The sequence below is a fragment of the Galleria mellonella genome, unplaced genomic scaffold (genome assembly GCF_026898425.1).
Source record: "Galleria mellonella isolate WM207_F2 unplaced genomic scaffold, CSIRO_AGI_GalMel_v1 utg139, whole genome shotgun sequence".
NCBI lineage: Eukaryota > Metazoa > Arthropoda > Insecta > Lepidoptera > Pyralidae > Galleria > Galleria mellonella.
Window position 1 is genome coordinate 7,404,315 of NW_026441995.1, and position 14,400 is coordinate 7,418,714.

General features: G+C 30.8%; 2 protein-coding genes across 2 annotated transcripts in view; one reads left to right on the forward strand and one right to left on the reverse strand.

Moving 5' to 3' along the window:
* The window catches only part of LOC113512470 (NADH dehydrogenase [ubiquinone] 1 beta subcomplex subunit 10), a 60,548-nt gene that overhangs the window by 34,235 nt on the left and 11,913 nt on the right, over nucleotides 1–14,400 (reverse strand). The gene's annotated exons all lie outside the window — the stretch shown is intronic.
* The window catches only part of LOC113513387 (uncharacterized), a 46,478-nt gene that overhangs the window by 25,365 nt on the left and 6,713 nt on the right, over nucleotides 1–14,400 (forward strand). The window contains exons 3-7 of the mRNA XM_052903606.1: nucleotides 8,187–8,340; nucleotides 10,226–10,411; nucleotides 11,628–11,851; nucleotides 12,645–12,861; nucleotides 13,642–13,845. Of these exons, the coding sequence (XP_052759566.1) occupies nucleotides 8,187–8,340; nucleotides 10,226–10,411; nucleotides 11,628–11,851; nucleotides 12,645–12,861; nucleotides 13,642–13,845 (985 nt within the window). The remainder of the gene's footprint in view (nucleotides 1–8,186; nucleotides 8,341–10,225; nucleotides 10,412–11,627; nucleotides 11,852–12,644; nucleotides 12,862–13,641; nucleotides 13,846–14,400) is intronic.

A 14,400-nucleotide genomic window follows, 5' to 3' on the forward strand; every position in this document is an offset into this window, starting at 1 on the left:
GATTCGCTTGATGGTCAGAAATGCACGTGGTGTAACCGTGACCGACATCAATCTACTCTAGAATTTATAAAGCGGAAAAACAATATTCCGTCGATATAATTTCGATACAGGTTTTGTTTCTCTCAAAATATAACATGTAAACAATTCACCACATCGATTAAATCGATTAAGGGGTGAATTCACTCGTGAATCCCATTTCTGTGTGGGAATTCGTGTACGATCACAGGCCCTTATTGGATTAACAGTAAACATTTACTCGGGTGTGAAATTCCTAGTGTCATGTGAAGGGTATTAAATGGTCGACATTTAATACTTAGGATACTAGTAGATCATTGTTTGCTATACCGTATGCCTATTTAGTAAATCTAAAATTTACTAAAAACATACGAGTACATTAAATGAATTTTATTCTGTATATTCAATAACTTTTTATTTTGCTTAAATATAGAACGAGTTATATTGTGCTAAAGTAATTTGTGATCGCATTGCAAACTCGTACATGTAGTTAATAAAATTTTTGTTTTTTTAAATCTGATTTAATAATATTGTTTATAAATTTCTTAAATCTTGTTTGTATTTTATATTGTAATTTCATATAAGTGCACAATAAACTATTTATTGTATATGTATTTATATACATATTTTACATTTATTATATGTGATATATTTTCTTAGTTTCTTAATACAATAATTTTACATTAAATTATCTTGACATCTTGTCATTAATTAGTTTTCGTTGTTAATAACATATAAGTCTAAATAAAGTGGATTTTGTACAAATTTTGTGAATCTACACAATTTGTGTATGTACAAAATTCACGTTTGCATATATGCACCCACGTTCTCTTTGTCTGTAGGGGGTGAGTTGGTCACTTAAAATATTAAAATATACATATATCTATATATATATATATATATAGTTTTTACCTGTAGATAAAAAGTAGTTTCTGTTCTTTTCCATACCAAATATATGTGAACGTCTTAGTTGTTTAATGAGAGATAACAAATAAAGGAATGAATTAACTTTTATATATTAGTTAAGGCACTCAAATATTATTTTCTATAATATTATTCCTTGTTAATTTCTTATGGATATCAACAGAAGCGTTGATGTATCTTTTTTCTTAACATATTTCCATTATGAGGTAACGTAATAAAACATTATCAGCATTTTATTGTTTAACTGGTATTTCGTTATTATGCTCTTGATGATGAAATACGATATAAATAAGAAAAACAGTTGTCTATTCCATTTACGTATCGATTCATATAAAGTTTTTTTCTACATCTTAACCAACTTCAAAAAAGAAAGATTATTAATTCAATTTCATGATTTTTGTACCTATGTAAAGCGACATTTTCGCCAATTCTATACCTATCTCTGTTCTGTACCAAGTTTGTTTTCTTTTATTTATCATTACTCTATAACGCTTTTTGTAGAATTTTTTTCAATTCATTTTCTTTCATTTCACATCTGTCAACTGTCATTTCTTTATTTACGAACGCAAACGTTCTGTAATAAATTTATAACGTTGCATTACACCAGTACACATTTTATATTTGCAAATATTTACCTTTATTTGAATTATTTATTAAACATAGTTAATTTAGATTTTAATGTTTACAGCTTGAACTTAAATTATATTAAATACATACATACATATCTGTTACGCCGTAAATTATATTAAAATAAAGAATAAAATCAGTTTTTATAATTTTAATAATAACGATTAAAAAAAAAAACATTGCAACGCATAGCATATAATTAAAAGAGAATTAAAATGAATCTCCTTTTCAAGTCACTTAAAAATAAATTAACTCTATGGCTATGAATTATAGTATTATGTTATGACCTAAATAGAATCGTATAGCTTTATTACCTAATTAAAAAAATTAGGTTATCTTTTATTAACACGTATTCTAATTTTGGAAGGTCATAAACATACATAGTATGACTAATAACGTTTAGAGAATAATAACTTTGAGAGTGGATGACTGCAGGAGAGAAGGAGCAAAAATGATGGATAGACTGAAAGAAGGTATGGGGAGTGTCAAGACCAGAAATATGCAATGTCGACAACAAACAATGGAAAAAGGGTCAAAGAACGACCATGCATCTAGTTTATAAGTGAATTTTAAAAACAGGAGGTTTCAATTTATCTATCAATTTGCGGTTGTGTAACGCGATTGTATCACCAATTCTGAACTATATTTTTAATTCTTTTTGGAATAGATAGGATTGCTCTCGTCACAGATAATATAATAATAGACTTTTATCGCGTATTAATTTTGTAACGATTTAAAGATTTAAGCCTCTGTTCTTATTATCGGAGAAAAAAATTATTTGCTGTAAAGAAAAAAATATTTTTAGGCATATTCATTTAAGATTTAAATAAAAAAAATCTAATGTCTTTACGTAACATCTTGTCATTCCTCGGTGTGTTTTATTATGATTGAAAAAGATTCAATATTTAGCTGTTTTTATTCTGGAGCGAATTGTACTTATAGATCAAATTGACAGCAACTTCTAAAACTAGAACTTTCTTATTGAGGCCCAATGTCTTTTATTTTTTTTACTTCAATAAATATTTCATAGCAATACAAAGGGCCTTAAAACTTCACGTGACAATCACTCGAGCGTGCCGAAATTAGGTCAACTGGCTATATTTTGTAGGCTACCTGGTACCTACGTATATTTGAGATGTACCTACCTACTTAAATATATATTTGAAACAACGAGTACCCAATAGAGACGATCGATCAATAGACAACAATGACAAACGATCTGCCTATATATTTTGTTATAGACTCTATGGTTAACAACAACAAAGTTAAAACATACTTTTCTTTCGACTAAGCTAAATATTTGTGAGGATATAATGATACATATAAGGTAGAAATTTGTAGTTACGTAATATTTGAATGTCAAAAATGTGTAAGGATCTAAAAAAATGAACGAATTGTGTAAAGTAGATATAGGTATAGCGCCAAAATAAAATCATAAGAATTCAGTTAAGGGAGTGATTTGACGTGTGCAATTAAGTTTCTTTTTAGTCACACACATGGGTCATAAAATGACAAAAAATGTTTAGCTTTTCCCACTAATTTAATAATTGGACATGATATATTGGTACAAGAATATTTTAGGTTACCATTTTATATATATATATATTTTTTATGCAACTTAGAATGACAAACAAGCTGACGGCCCACCTGATGGAAAGTGGTAACCGTCGCCTATAGACATGAGCAGTACCATGGACATAGCAGACTATACTGTTTCACCCATGATACCCCCCATGCGTTGCCATTCCTGAGGACTCAGGTGTTATTCCTCTGTACCCTGTAAATTCACGCCATATCCCACCCTTCAAACCGAAACACAGTCATGCAAACACAACTGCTTCACGGTTGAAACACGAATGGGACAGAGGTACCCAAGCAATCGACTTTTGTACAAAGTCTCCCTCTGGTATACTGTAGGACTAATTACTTGATCCGAGACGATTAAGTTATATTGTCTATTTGCCTACAGATCGTATTGATAGTGTTTGTTAATGTTCTATTCTAATAAATGTGATTTGGATCTATTGTAACCTACAATAGATTCGTATCACAATTATTATATGATATGGAGAATTTGTGGTTTCCGTTCACGGTGAACGGTTCACCGGAACTACGCTCAATTAGATCACATTTGATAATTAGTTGAATTTTCACTTGCAAATGTGAATTACTAGTTTGTAATTCTATATAATTACAATACATAAGTGTTAAAACTTTATCAATTTGAAAAGAGTTTCTTTTATTCTGTATTATTAATAATCAATTTTATCGTCATTGATTTTTTTAACGGAAAAATATTTTAACATCTCAAAAGATTTTTATTAACTACATATAAAGACAATAAAAATTGCAATGAGTCTGAATTTAAAATATCAACAATCCCACATAGAATCTTAAGAATACACAACAAAATATACAAGTTTTAGAAATAATTCTTTACTAATTTTATTTCAAGTAGGTAAGTAGGTTCGTTTTCTTTTTTTTAATCTCCTATGTTAACTATTCAGAATATCGCTAGAGTACACGAATCTACTATTAAAGAGTATGAACGTACTCGTAAATATATTCTCTAAACAGTACGGAAATGGAAGCTATTACGTGTATAAATTAAGTAGTTACACGTCGCCTTGATTAATAATTGGTTTGTTATAATGAGGCACGCTTATTTTTGTATTCAGAACTTGTTCTTACCAAGTTCTCAACTGAAACTCATTATGAGATGCCATCTATAACTTCGTGACGAACCGGCTAATTGGTGCTAAAGGATGGTAGGTTACATAATATACTATTTTAGTCGTGCTACGAGGTCAATGACACCAGTGGTTACGATGTTTTATATACGTTATTTTCAATGTTAGTATAGATAAGGTATTTTCGCATTTTTGAGATTCATATCTCGTGTAAAACTAATAACTGTAGTTATTAAAAGTAACGTATTAATAATAGTTTATTTTTTGTAATGCTATATAGAAGGATTGTTATTTATAAATGCAGTATGTATGACAAATAAAAATTTTGGTATTTATTAATTAGGTATTAACAAAGGTTTTGGTATAGCAAATAAACTAGGAAGTGAATCTGATTTACAAATTATCATTTATCACGGTAAAAAAACTTTGTTATTTTAAATACTTGTTAATGTTATAAATAAAATAGAGATCGAAATCCTAAAAAATATATTTACAGAATTATAGTCCGCCCGATACTATTTTTTCTTCTATTGTCATACATAGATGTTATTTTGGGATCTACATATCTGAATCTTTGTAAGTAAATATGCATATAATATTATCAACGCTTCAGATTTTCAAACAACATTTTTCTCTACGAACATATGATATTCCAGATAATGTATCTGCACATGACACATGTATAAAACACGTTATAATTCGTCTATAAGATACGACTTGATGATTTATTCCTCGACATAATACGTGTAACATATTGAGCAATTTCCTAGATATAAACGTACCTTTAACTCGTTGCAAACGAAGTGTTTTTCCATTTCCTGCTTTACTCCTAGCAAAGTGCCACCCGCGCTTTCATATCCGAATGTATATTCGAACTGAAAATATCTACTTATTGCTGAATGCTAATCAGTTTCGTGTGTGTATTCTGATGGGTTTGTTAGGTCCCTAAAAGGTTCTCAATTACTTTGAAGGAAATTGCCAATCGTGTAAATAGGAACTAATATTCGAAGGGGACGTCTTTTATATCAGTTAGCTGATGATTAATAATTATAGTTTACGTTGACAAAATACGTATTACTTAAGTCATGATCATCATCATAATTTTAATAATTTGTGCTAAATAAATTTTTTAGTCTTTTAGTCGACATAATAAAAGTTATTATGAAAAAATAAAATTTTATGCATTTAGAAACACAATCTATTGTTCTTTTATAAATTAGAACAAATTTTGTCTCGACAGGCTCTTCAGATGGGACATCGGGTCTAATTAATTTAGCTTTTATTAATATACGTAGAATCCCATTTTGTTAGGACAATTGTGAATTAAAATGAGTTAGGCCCCTGTGGTTAGAAATTATGACATTCTACTAACACGGGAGATTTATCAATTCTACTAGAACTGAAAGCTAAGTGAGTATTATTAAGTACATACTTATTCCCTTGTATAATATTTTATTTGATAAAAGCATATCCATTTTAGATAATAGTATGTTTATAATATTATCTAGTATATCAAATTAGGTACCAACATTTATATTTCTACACAAAAACGCTAAAGTGTCAGGAATACAAATTTAAATAATCATAGTATATTAAACTCAGTATCTACATATTATGTTTTTAATAGTATAATAAAATAACTTGATAAATTTACGCGTTACAATTCACACGTGTCCTTGGTTTTTGCACGTATCCAGCTGATACGCAGGAAAATTTTGCTCTCGGTAAACAAGATGTCCAACGCTTATGTAGGTTTTAAGTCATATTTCACTAACTTTTAACGTTCAATGAACAAAGTTTAAAATTTTAATTAATCTTTTATTGTTTCGGTTAATACTCGTAGTATGTACTTTCATGTTATTTCTTTTTTTAAATCATTTACATATTATATTTACATATAATAATTAGAAGAAGTAAAATCTTTAACAAATAAATAATAAAAGAATAATATATCTTATACAATATAAAGATAAACGTTTTGACTGATATATCCCTAATATAAGTGTATCAGATATCCCTAATAAAAATAATGCTTCATTAGATTATTGTAGTAATTTTCTACAACAATCCTTAAGCTATTATAAATTCAACGACACTCCAGGTCGTTGGCAAATATTTGCATTTGCTTTCAGCTATGCGGGTCGGGATGTACTCGGTTATTGCCTTCAGAATATTACATGCCTTTATGTTGTAAATTCACGTTGGTTTCCAACTAGGTACGACCTTCAATATTAAATTTAAAATGAGACGGCATTTAAGATTTCGTACAGCTATTTAGTGACAAGACATTGTTTTGTCAGGCTTATGTGCAATGTTTTAAGTTTCTAAATAACTTTATTAAGATCTGTATTGGAAAGTAGGAATAAATTTGTTTAAAACTATTAAAATAAATTAATTTCAATATCGATATATTGAAATTGTAATGCATATCACCATCATCATATTAGCTGTCTAGTGCTGAACATTGGTCAACTCTGTAAGGAAGGTTTTGCCAGTAGTCACCAAGCTTGACAGGCAGATTAGCAATCGTAGTTAAATTTTGGTGATATTTTAAGAGTTACGCTGCTTAATGGTTGATGGATGCACATCCACTTATTATTTACATTAAATTCCTTCAGTCCATTTTCGACTGCTACAGGAAAGAAAGGAGTGGCCCATTCTATGCCGGGACTAGACGTCAATGTATATCATCATCATAAATGTGATAATAATGATATCAGCCTTTAGCTATCTACTGGTGAACATTAGTTTCTCCCTTGGGGGTTTTTGCCAGTAGCTGCCACGCTTGGCAGGCGTTATGGCAGCCGCAGTTAGGCTTTGGATATGTTTTAAGAGGGACGCTGCTGCCCATCCTTCGCTCTCCGTTAGTCGTCTTTTACAACACCCACGGGAGAGGAAGAGGTGGCCTATTCTAAGCCGAGACCACACGGCCTATATTTAATTCAATGCATGTAATTAATAAATATTACATAATATTATATGCATGCCTAATGACGTGAACAACAGAACTTAGCTCTATATATTTCTAAGGAAGTATAAAGCACTATGTTTAATCCATACAACATCATACATGTAACTATATCTATATCTAAATAAATGATTGATTCATGTATAGTTTCAAATGCCTACTATCCAGAAATAGATATCAAGAATTCCAGTATGCCAATCCGACGTATGGTTCTCACGAATTGTGAGACTGATCGTGAAACAAACTTATCTACTAAACATTCGATTTTGAATATTCAGTGCCTATCATGCAATGTCAACCTCATTCATTGTTAATTACAAACAAAAGCCGTCCTTTCCGCTCCTACCTACTTAATTATAGATAGCTATATTACACGGCTATAGTACTTTGTACATTACATACCATCTGTTTGTTTGTTCCAGCAGATGTGTTATTAGTTTATTTTGCGACATTACGGGACAGCTTAGCGGTTACTTCGCAATAAAAAATATTGTTATTTTGCGTTGAAACGAGGAGGGGTGTTTGTTATCATTTAATGCTAGCAGCCAGTGTATACTCTTGTGTTTGTATCAACAAGTGCTTCGTTTATGATTTGAATACTCGTTAAAGAGCTTGGGGAGGTTTTCATTCTTGAATTTTTCGTCTTAGTAAACAAAATCAATTGAAAATATGCCAAAAATTAACAATTTTTTTTTATGGGTTGATTTTTAAAATAATTTGGTTTTAATTGTATACGAGAATACTCGCATTTGATTCTCTCTGGTTACCATGTAAATAATATATAAAAATTAACCTATCTAAAGATTATTTTCAATACTCACAGAACTTTACGTATGCTGATAAAATTCGTGATTTATTGTTCTTATATTTTGAGATTTGTCTGTAATTATATATATAATATATCAAAAGAAATTATTAATATAATTGAAATAAAAAAAATATATTTTTGTGTCTTGTTACAGGTTTAGATTTTATGTGTATTCTGCGTTCGTAGAGCGACGAACTGTTGCAGCTGTGCGGATAATCGCAGCGACAAAAACCCGCGGCGCAGATGCAGTTATATGCAGAATGTGGCTACCAGACAACCGTACTCTCACGCTCAAAGCTCGAGTCAAGGTTTGTATTGTCTTTATTAAATTCTTACTATTATTATAAATATGAAAGTGAGTTTGGTTTGGTAATTAAACTTTTTGTTATACTACTCAAAAAATATCTAATGAAATTTATGGAATTTCTTAGTATATACATAGTACTTGTGAGAAAGACAGGTTACTTTTTCCTAATTACGTGGATGAAGTCGGAAGTACTTACAGTTGATTATTATAAATGATTCACATATTTGTCATATAAATGATTCACATACTTTTTTTGGTATATTATAATATACTTTGCCATGAGATTTCTATATAATATGGGTCACTCTTTCCTTTTTCGTGGGAATCGAAAAAGGCTACTGAGGGAAATTAATGGTCGAGGCATGGGTAGCAACGTCTTTCTTAAAACATCACCAAAAGTCTAACTGTGATTGCCAACCTGCTTGTCAAACGTGGCATATACTGGCAAACCCCCCACAAGAGGGAGGCCTATGTTCAGCAGTGGACAGTTAACGGCGGATGTGATGAAGATATTTCTCTGTGATTATATCCTTCGTAAAGTATAAATATGTAATATAATGTCATGATGTAATTATAAAAGTTTTCATTTTCGACCATGTAACCATATAAACATTAAACTGTCTCGTATTTTCAAGATCAAGGTCATGACAGTTATGTAGGGAGCCGTAGACGGACCCTGCTTGTATTCATGTTCTTTCACAGTTGACATACAAAAGCTATGTTACAAACGATATAATCATGTTTCACAAAAGCGAACTAAATACATCGTAGCCATAATTATATTCCGTATTATATATATAGTATGTGTAATATTTCTGTAATAGATATATTAATTTGAATTATGTAGTTGCGAACAATAACAGTCAATTAAATACCAACAATTTCTATCACAATAATGAAATAAAACGTTTACTCTCCGTATATTGAATTAAAATTAGAGTCTAAATTATAGGAATAGATATTTATACTTCTATACCAGAGTCCTTAAATAATTTTCGTTACTTGTTTTAAGTGGGTGTCTATTTAAATCAGAGTATTAATTAGATCTTTCTTTATGACATTTAGTCATCTTTATATTTGAATATTTCGACTGGACTGGCTTGTTGGTTTTATTTTCAACCGACTTCAAAAAGAAGGAGGTTCTCAATTTTGTTGTTGTTTTTTTTTATGTTTGCCTCATAACTTCGTAATTTTGAAACCGATTGGGAAAATTCTTTTTTTATCTAAAAGGATATACTTACAGATAAAATTTCTATAGGATCACCATATAAATTTAATCAAAATTAGTTTAGTTTTTAAATCAAAATAACAGGTATTGTCATAATTGGAGTCGGTTTTTTTGTGGGACACAATTTTTAATAATCGTAGGTGTCAATACTTTTGTTTCCATAAAATTTTAAACGAAAACACAAGTTGATAAAAAAAATGGCACTATTTTAAAGGAAAATTGTCGAAGTGAATAGCGTCTAAATTGTTTTGTTTTAATTCTGTTTCTAAGCGTATCGAAATAGTCGATTCGATACAGCAATGTAGAGAAATCTGTAGAGAGTACCGATAGCTATAAATGGCTAGCTGCGTTTACTGCATTAGTAAATATTAACTATAACAGAAACATAATAACAATAACAAAAAAAGTCATGAATATTAAATCTATGCATGATTTAGATATTTATAAATAATTTTCAGATATCTTAAGTTAATTATATCACATAATACAGAGCCTCATCCAAGTTAAAAATAATTTGTATTAAGTAACTGATACACATGGAAATTAATTTTTTTATATATATCATATGGCTTAAAATGCCTGGATTAATACAAACATTAATATAATAGAGATGATACCAATATTGTTGTATTGATTTTGACATATTTTTATTTTTCAGGCTATACGAGAGAACTGGAATATGAAGTACAGTGCGACGTACGTACTATGCTTGCTACGTGATTCGGGGGTAAAACCTCAGGAAACAGTGGGTGCGTCCATATCTGTAATATCCAGTAACTGGCCTGGTAGAGCACCCACAAATCTTCTGACGGTTCTCGATACAGAACCTAAGAGTGGTATTGAGGTAAGATTAAGAGCAAAACTTCTATCTTAAATAGTATAGAACAAAGTAGATTTTAGTTTTTTTTTTCTGTTTCTACGCTTATTTTTTTTAAATTATGCAACGGAATTATATTTAAATGTTCTTATGGAAAGTTAGTATAGTATGTCCTAATTAAAGTATATATCCTAATTAAATTTCTATATAAATAGATAACTGTATTCACGCGTAATCGGAGTGCTCATTATTATAGTTATAATAAAAAATAATAATAAGTGTTACAAAATGTATAAATTACTTGTCTATCGAACAAGCCTGTATAATTTATCAGAATTCAGTTAAAAAATGCTTGCTGGCCTCCACATATCCCCGCCCTTCCATATTTCAATTATCTTCGTATATTTGTCGTCGATCTAATTTTATACTCGTATTTAACTCCTTCTGAAATTTAAGCCAATGAACTAAAGCCATATGAACTATCTCAAACTATTTCGCAGTATAAGCCACCAGATTTTCATAGAAATTCGTGTGTTTAATATTCATAAGAGAAATGTGCATATATAATTTTGTAAACTATATAAGTATGATATAGAGGCAGTGTTTCGCTTTGTACAGTAGTAATTAAGGGTATTATTAACGATATAGCACCACGAATTTTCTAAATAAGAAATCTCGGTATTTGTTTTTAATTATTTTAAAGATGTAACGGTTATTTTTTTATACCACGAAGGTGGTAAATAAGTATACAGCCCATCTGATGGTAAACGGTTACTGTAATCTCGCAACACTAGGGGCGTCACGTGTGCGTTATCGACTCTAAAGAAAACTTAATATACCCTTTTTGAAAACCCCCATAATGTAATTTCTAGGGAAAATTTCGGCAGGGAGCTCATTTTACAGCTTAAGTGTTCGCGGAAGTAAATTCCTTTGAAAACTCATTGTACGATGTAATGAACATTTAATTTATTTTAGTTCTAGATGTACGTTAATGCTTCAGACTTAGCCTAGTATGAATATTAAACACTAAATGTGCGTATGTTGTATTCGTGCGGCAAAATTTTATATTTTTGACGGAAATGATATATTTATATGCAATAAAAAATATTCCATGTTGAATCAGATACTAAGTTATTACCACACCAAATTTCATCAAATACAAATAATTTTGCGTGATATGTGACATCGTCCGTTTACAGTATTATTATAAACATATATGTATAAATTGAATACATCTTTCCAGGAAAATCTCCATATATGTGTGAAGCCATTCCATTACTCATATTCCCGTGAAGACTGGTTACTCGAATGGTTTGAACTGAATAAGCTGCTAGGGGCGAGCCATTTCTACATGTACAACGAGTCATTGAGCGCGCCTGTAGGCTGTCTTATTGACCACTATAAAAAGCAAGGTCTAGTCACGCTGTTGCCATGGAAACTGCCTATTATATCTAAAGTTGAGATAAGGTAAGTTTTTCTACGCCTGTTACAGGTGATAAAAGACAACATACAAAACAACACACAATTGCAAAAAGATAGATAATTATTGTAGCAAATTTGTCTAATGACGATTAAGATTTTACTAACATGGAAATAGATCCTATAGTTTTTAAAATACATATTACATAACCAATATATTTTTGCACTTTATTCTCTTAGTCACCTTTTACAAATTCCAGGGGATAAAAAGGATAGATGACATAAAGTATTAATTATTATTTCATCACCGCACGGAAACAATTGAATTTGAAATTAGATTACTTTTTTTTTAATAGAGAAAAGCGAAAACGGATTGAAAAGCTGACAACCTCATTGAAAAGTGGTAGTCAAGAACAATATCATTGACATCAAAGGAGGTGGAATACATTATGTAATTTCATTCATGTTATTCTTCCAATCCTCAGTACTAAGATGTCTACTGCTGGTAGCATCGACTGTAAAATATGTCGACATGTATCACTGAAAAACGAGTCATGTTATACATTTAACAGTCGTTTATGTATTTTTTTATTGTTTATCCATTACCTCTATCTCGCAGCCTTACCCGTATCAATCAGTATATAAAATATCCTATGTGGTATTATGTTAGGATCTATCTGTGTACCAAATTTCATTCAAATCCATTCAGTAATACTACCGTTACAAACTTTCGCATTTATAATATTAACAGAATATGTATTTGTGTTGTAACGAAATAAATCCTCAAGTGCTGTTTTTGCATATCAATTGTTATTATATTACTTTTCTTTCTATATTTCAGAACTGAGGGTCAATTCGCGGCATTTAACGATTGCCTCTACCGATCGATGTCGACGGCCGGCTGGTTGTTGGTGATCGATGTGGATGAGTTGGTCGTTCCGCGCCGCGAGAGGACGCTGCCCGCGCTACTCACAGCACTGCGGGCCTCATACAACCCCCCATCGAAATCGCCTGCCGCGTTTCTATTTAGAAATGCTTTCTTTTATCTTCGGTGGGAGGTAATACTGAGTTATTTTTTGTGAATTTCTAATTTGAATTCACTTTTACATACTGGCATAGTAATATTATGAATATGTTTATAAAGATGTTTGTTGCTCGACCAAACATCTGAACATATTTGAATAAAATTTGGTAAACAGATGGCCCATAACCATAAGAGCCTTCATATAAAGCTTCTTTATATATCTTCTATATAGAGTCATTGTTTCGTTATAATTTTATTATATTACTAAGATAATTATATAACGATCAGAATCAAAAATAATTTGTCTATTTATTTATTTATACACGCATTAGTTTTATATTACTGCATGTGTTTTTATATAGTTTCGCTTTTATTTTAAATTATGTTTGGTACATCTCGGTTCGCTCCATGGTTGCCTGGTAGAGAACGTCTTTAGGTGTTATGTGCACCATGTGGTACCATTGTTATTTACATAAAAGTTCTATAAATCTTAGAGTGTTTCCATAAAAATACTTTGAGAAAAGCGGGTCAACTTTTTCATACAATTTTGTATGATAAATAGTTATGAGTAATTCCTTTATAACTTCTATATTTATTTCGTTTCATAATTTTTTCATCTTTTTAATGCGTAAAATTTATTTTATTTATTAAATAATTAAATATAGATACGTCAAGATACACTATGCGTGTAAGTATATAGAACAATGATAAAAACGAGTCAACTAATTTGATAAATAGCTGACAAAAAGTTGACCCGTTATTCAAACTCGATGCTCTATCTATATGATGTAAGAAATAAATAACCAACGTGTAGGACGACGCGGAAGCGGTGGCGCCGCTAGTGACGGCTCGCAAGACCCGCCGGTGGGCGACGCCGCACGCGCTCAAGAACCGCAGCAAGTACGCGCTGCGGCCGCGCGACACCGTCGAGCTGGGGAACCACTTCGTGTGGGAGCACGCGCCCGGCGCCAGCTCCGCCGGCGTGCCCACCGACCGCGCGCTCCTGCACCACTACCGGGTGCGTAACACCGACACCGCGCTGACAGATTGTTTTCGAATGTTATTCCTCAAACTGAAACATAGGCTGACACAAAGTAGTATTAGTGCCATTTTTGACAACGTTTTACCGAGTAACTACTAGATGGTACACGAGTTACAGAAAAAAATAGCGCTACCCAATTGCGCCTTCTAAATGTCATCTTAGTACCCTCAATATCAATATACATTATATATATACAGAGTAATTTATATATATATATATATATATATATATATATATATATATATATATATATATATATATATATATATATATATATATATATATAAATTACTCGGTGTTATATTTTTCTTTAAAAAATTCATTTCTTAAAAATGCTTTCCAAACAAATATTTTTTTTGTTAAGAATTATGAAAAATACTCAATTTGTATATATATGCACAACGAAAATTTTATGAACTTACTGTATTTGTCGTTTTCGATAATTGCTTTAACGTTACAACCGAAAGTCTTGTGCAGAGGATGTATGGCGTTTTGGGTCACAGCATCTCGCGCAAAAAATATATATATTGT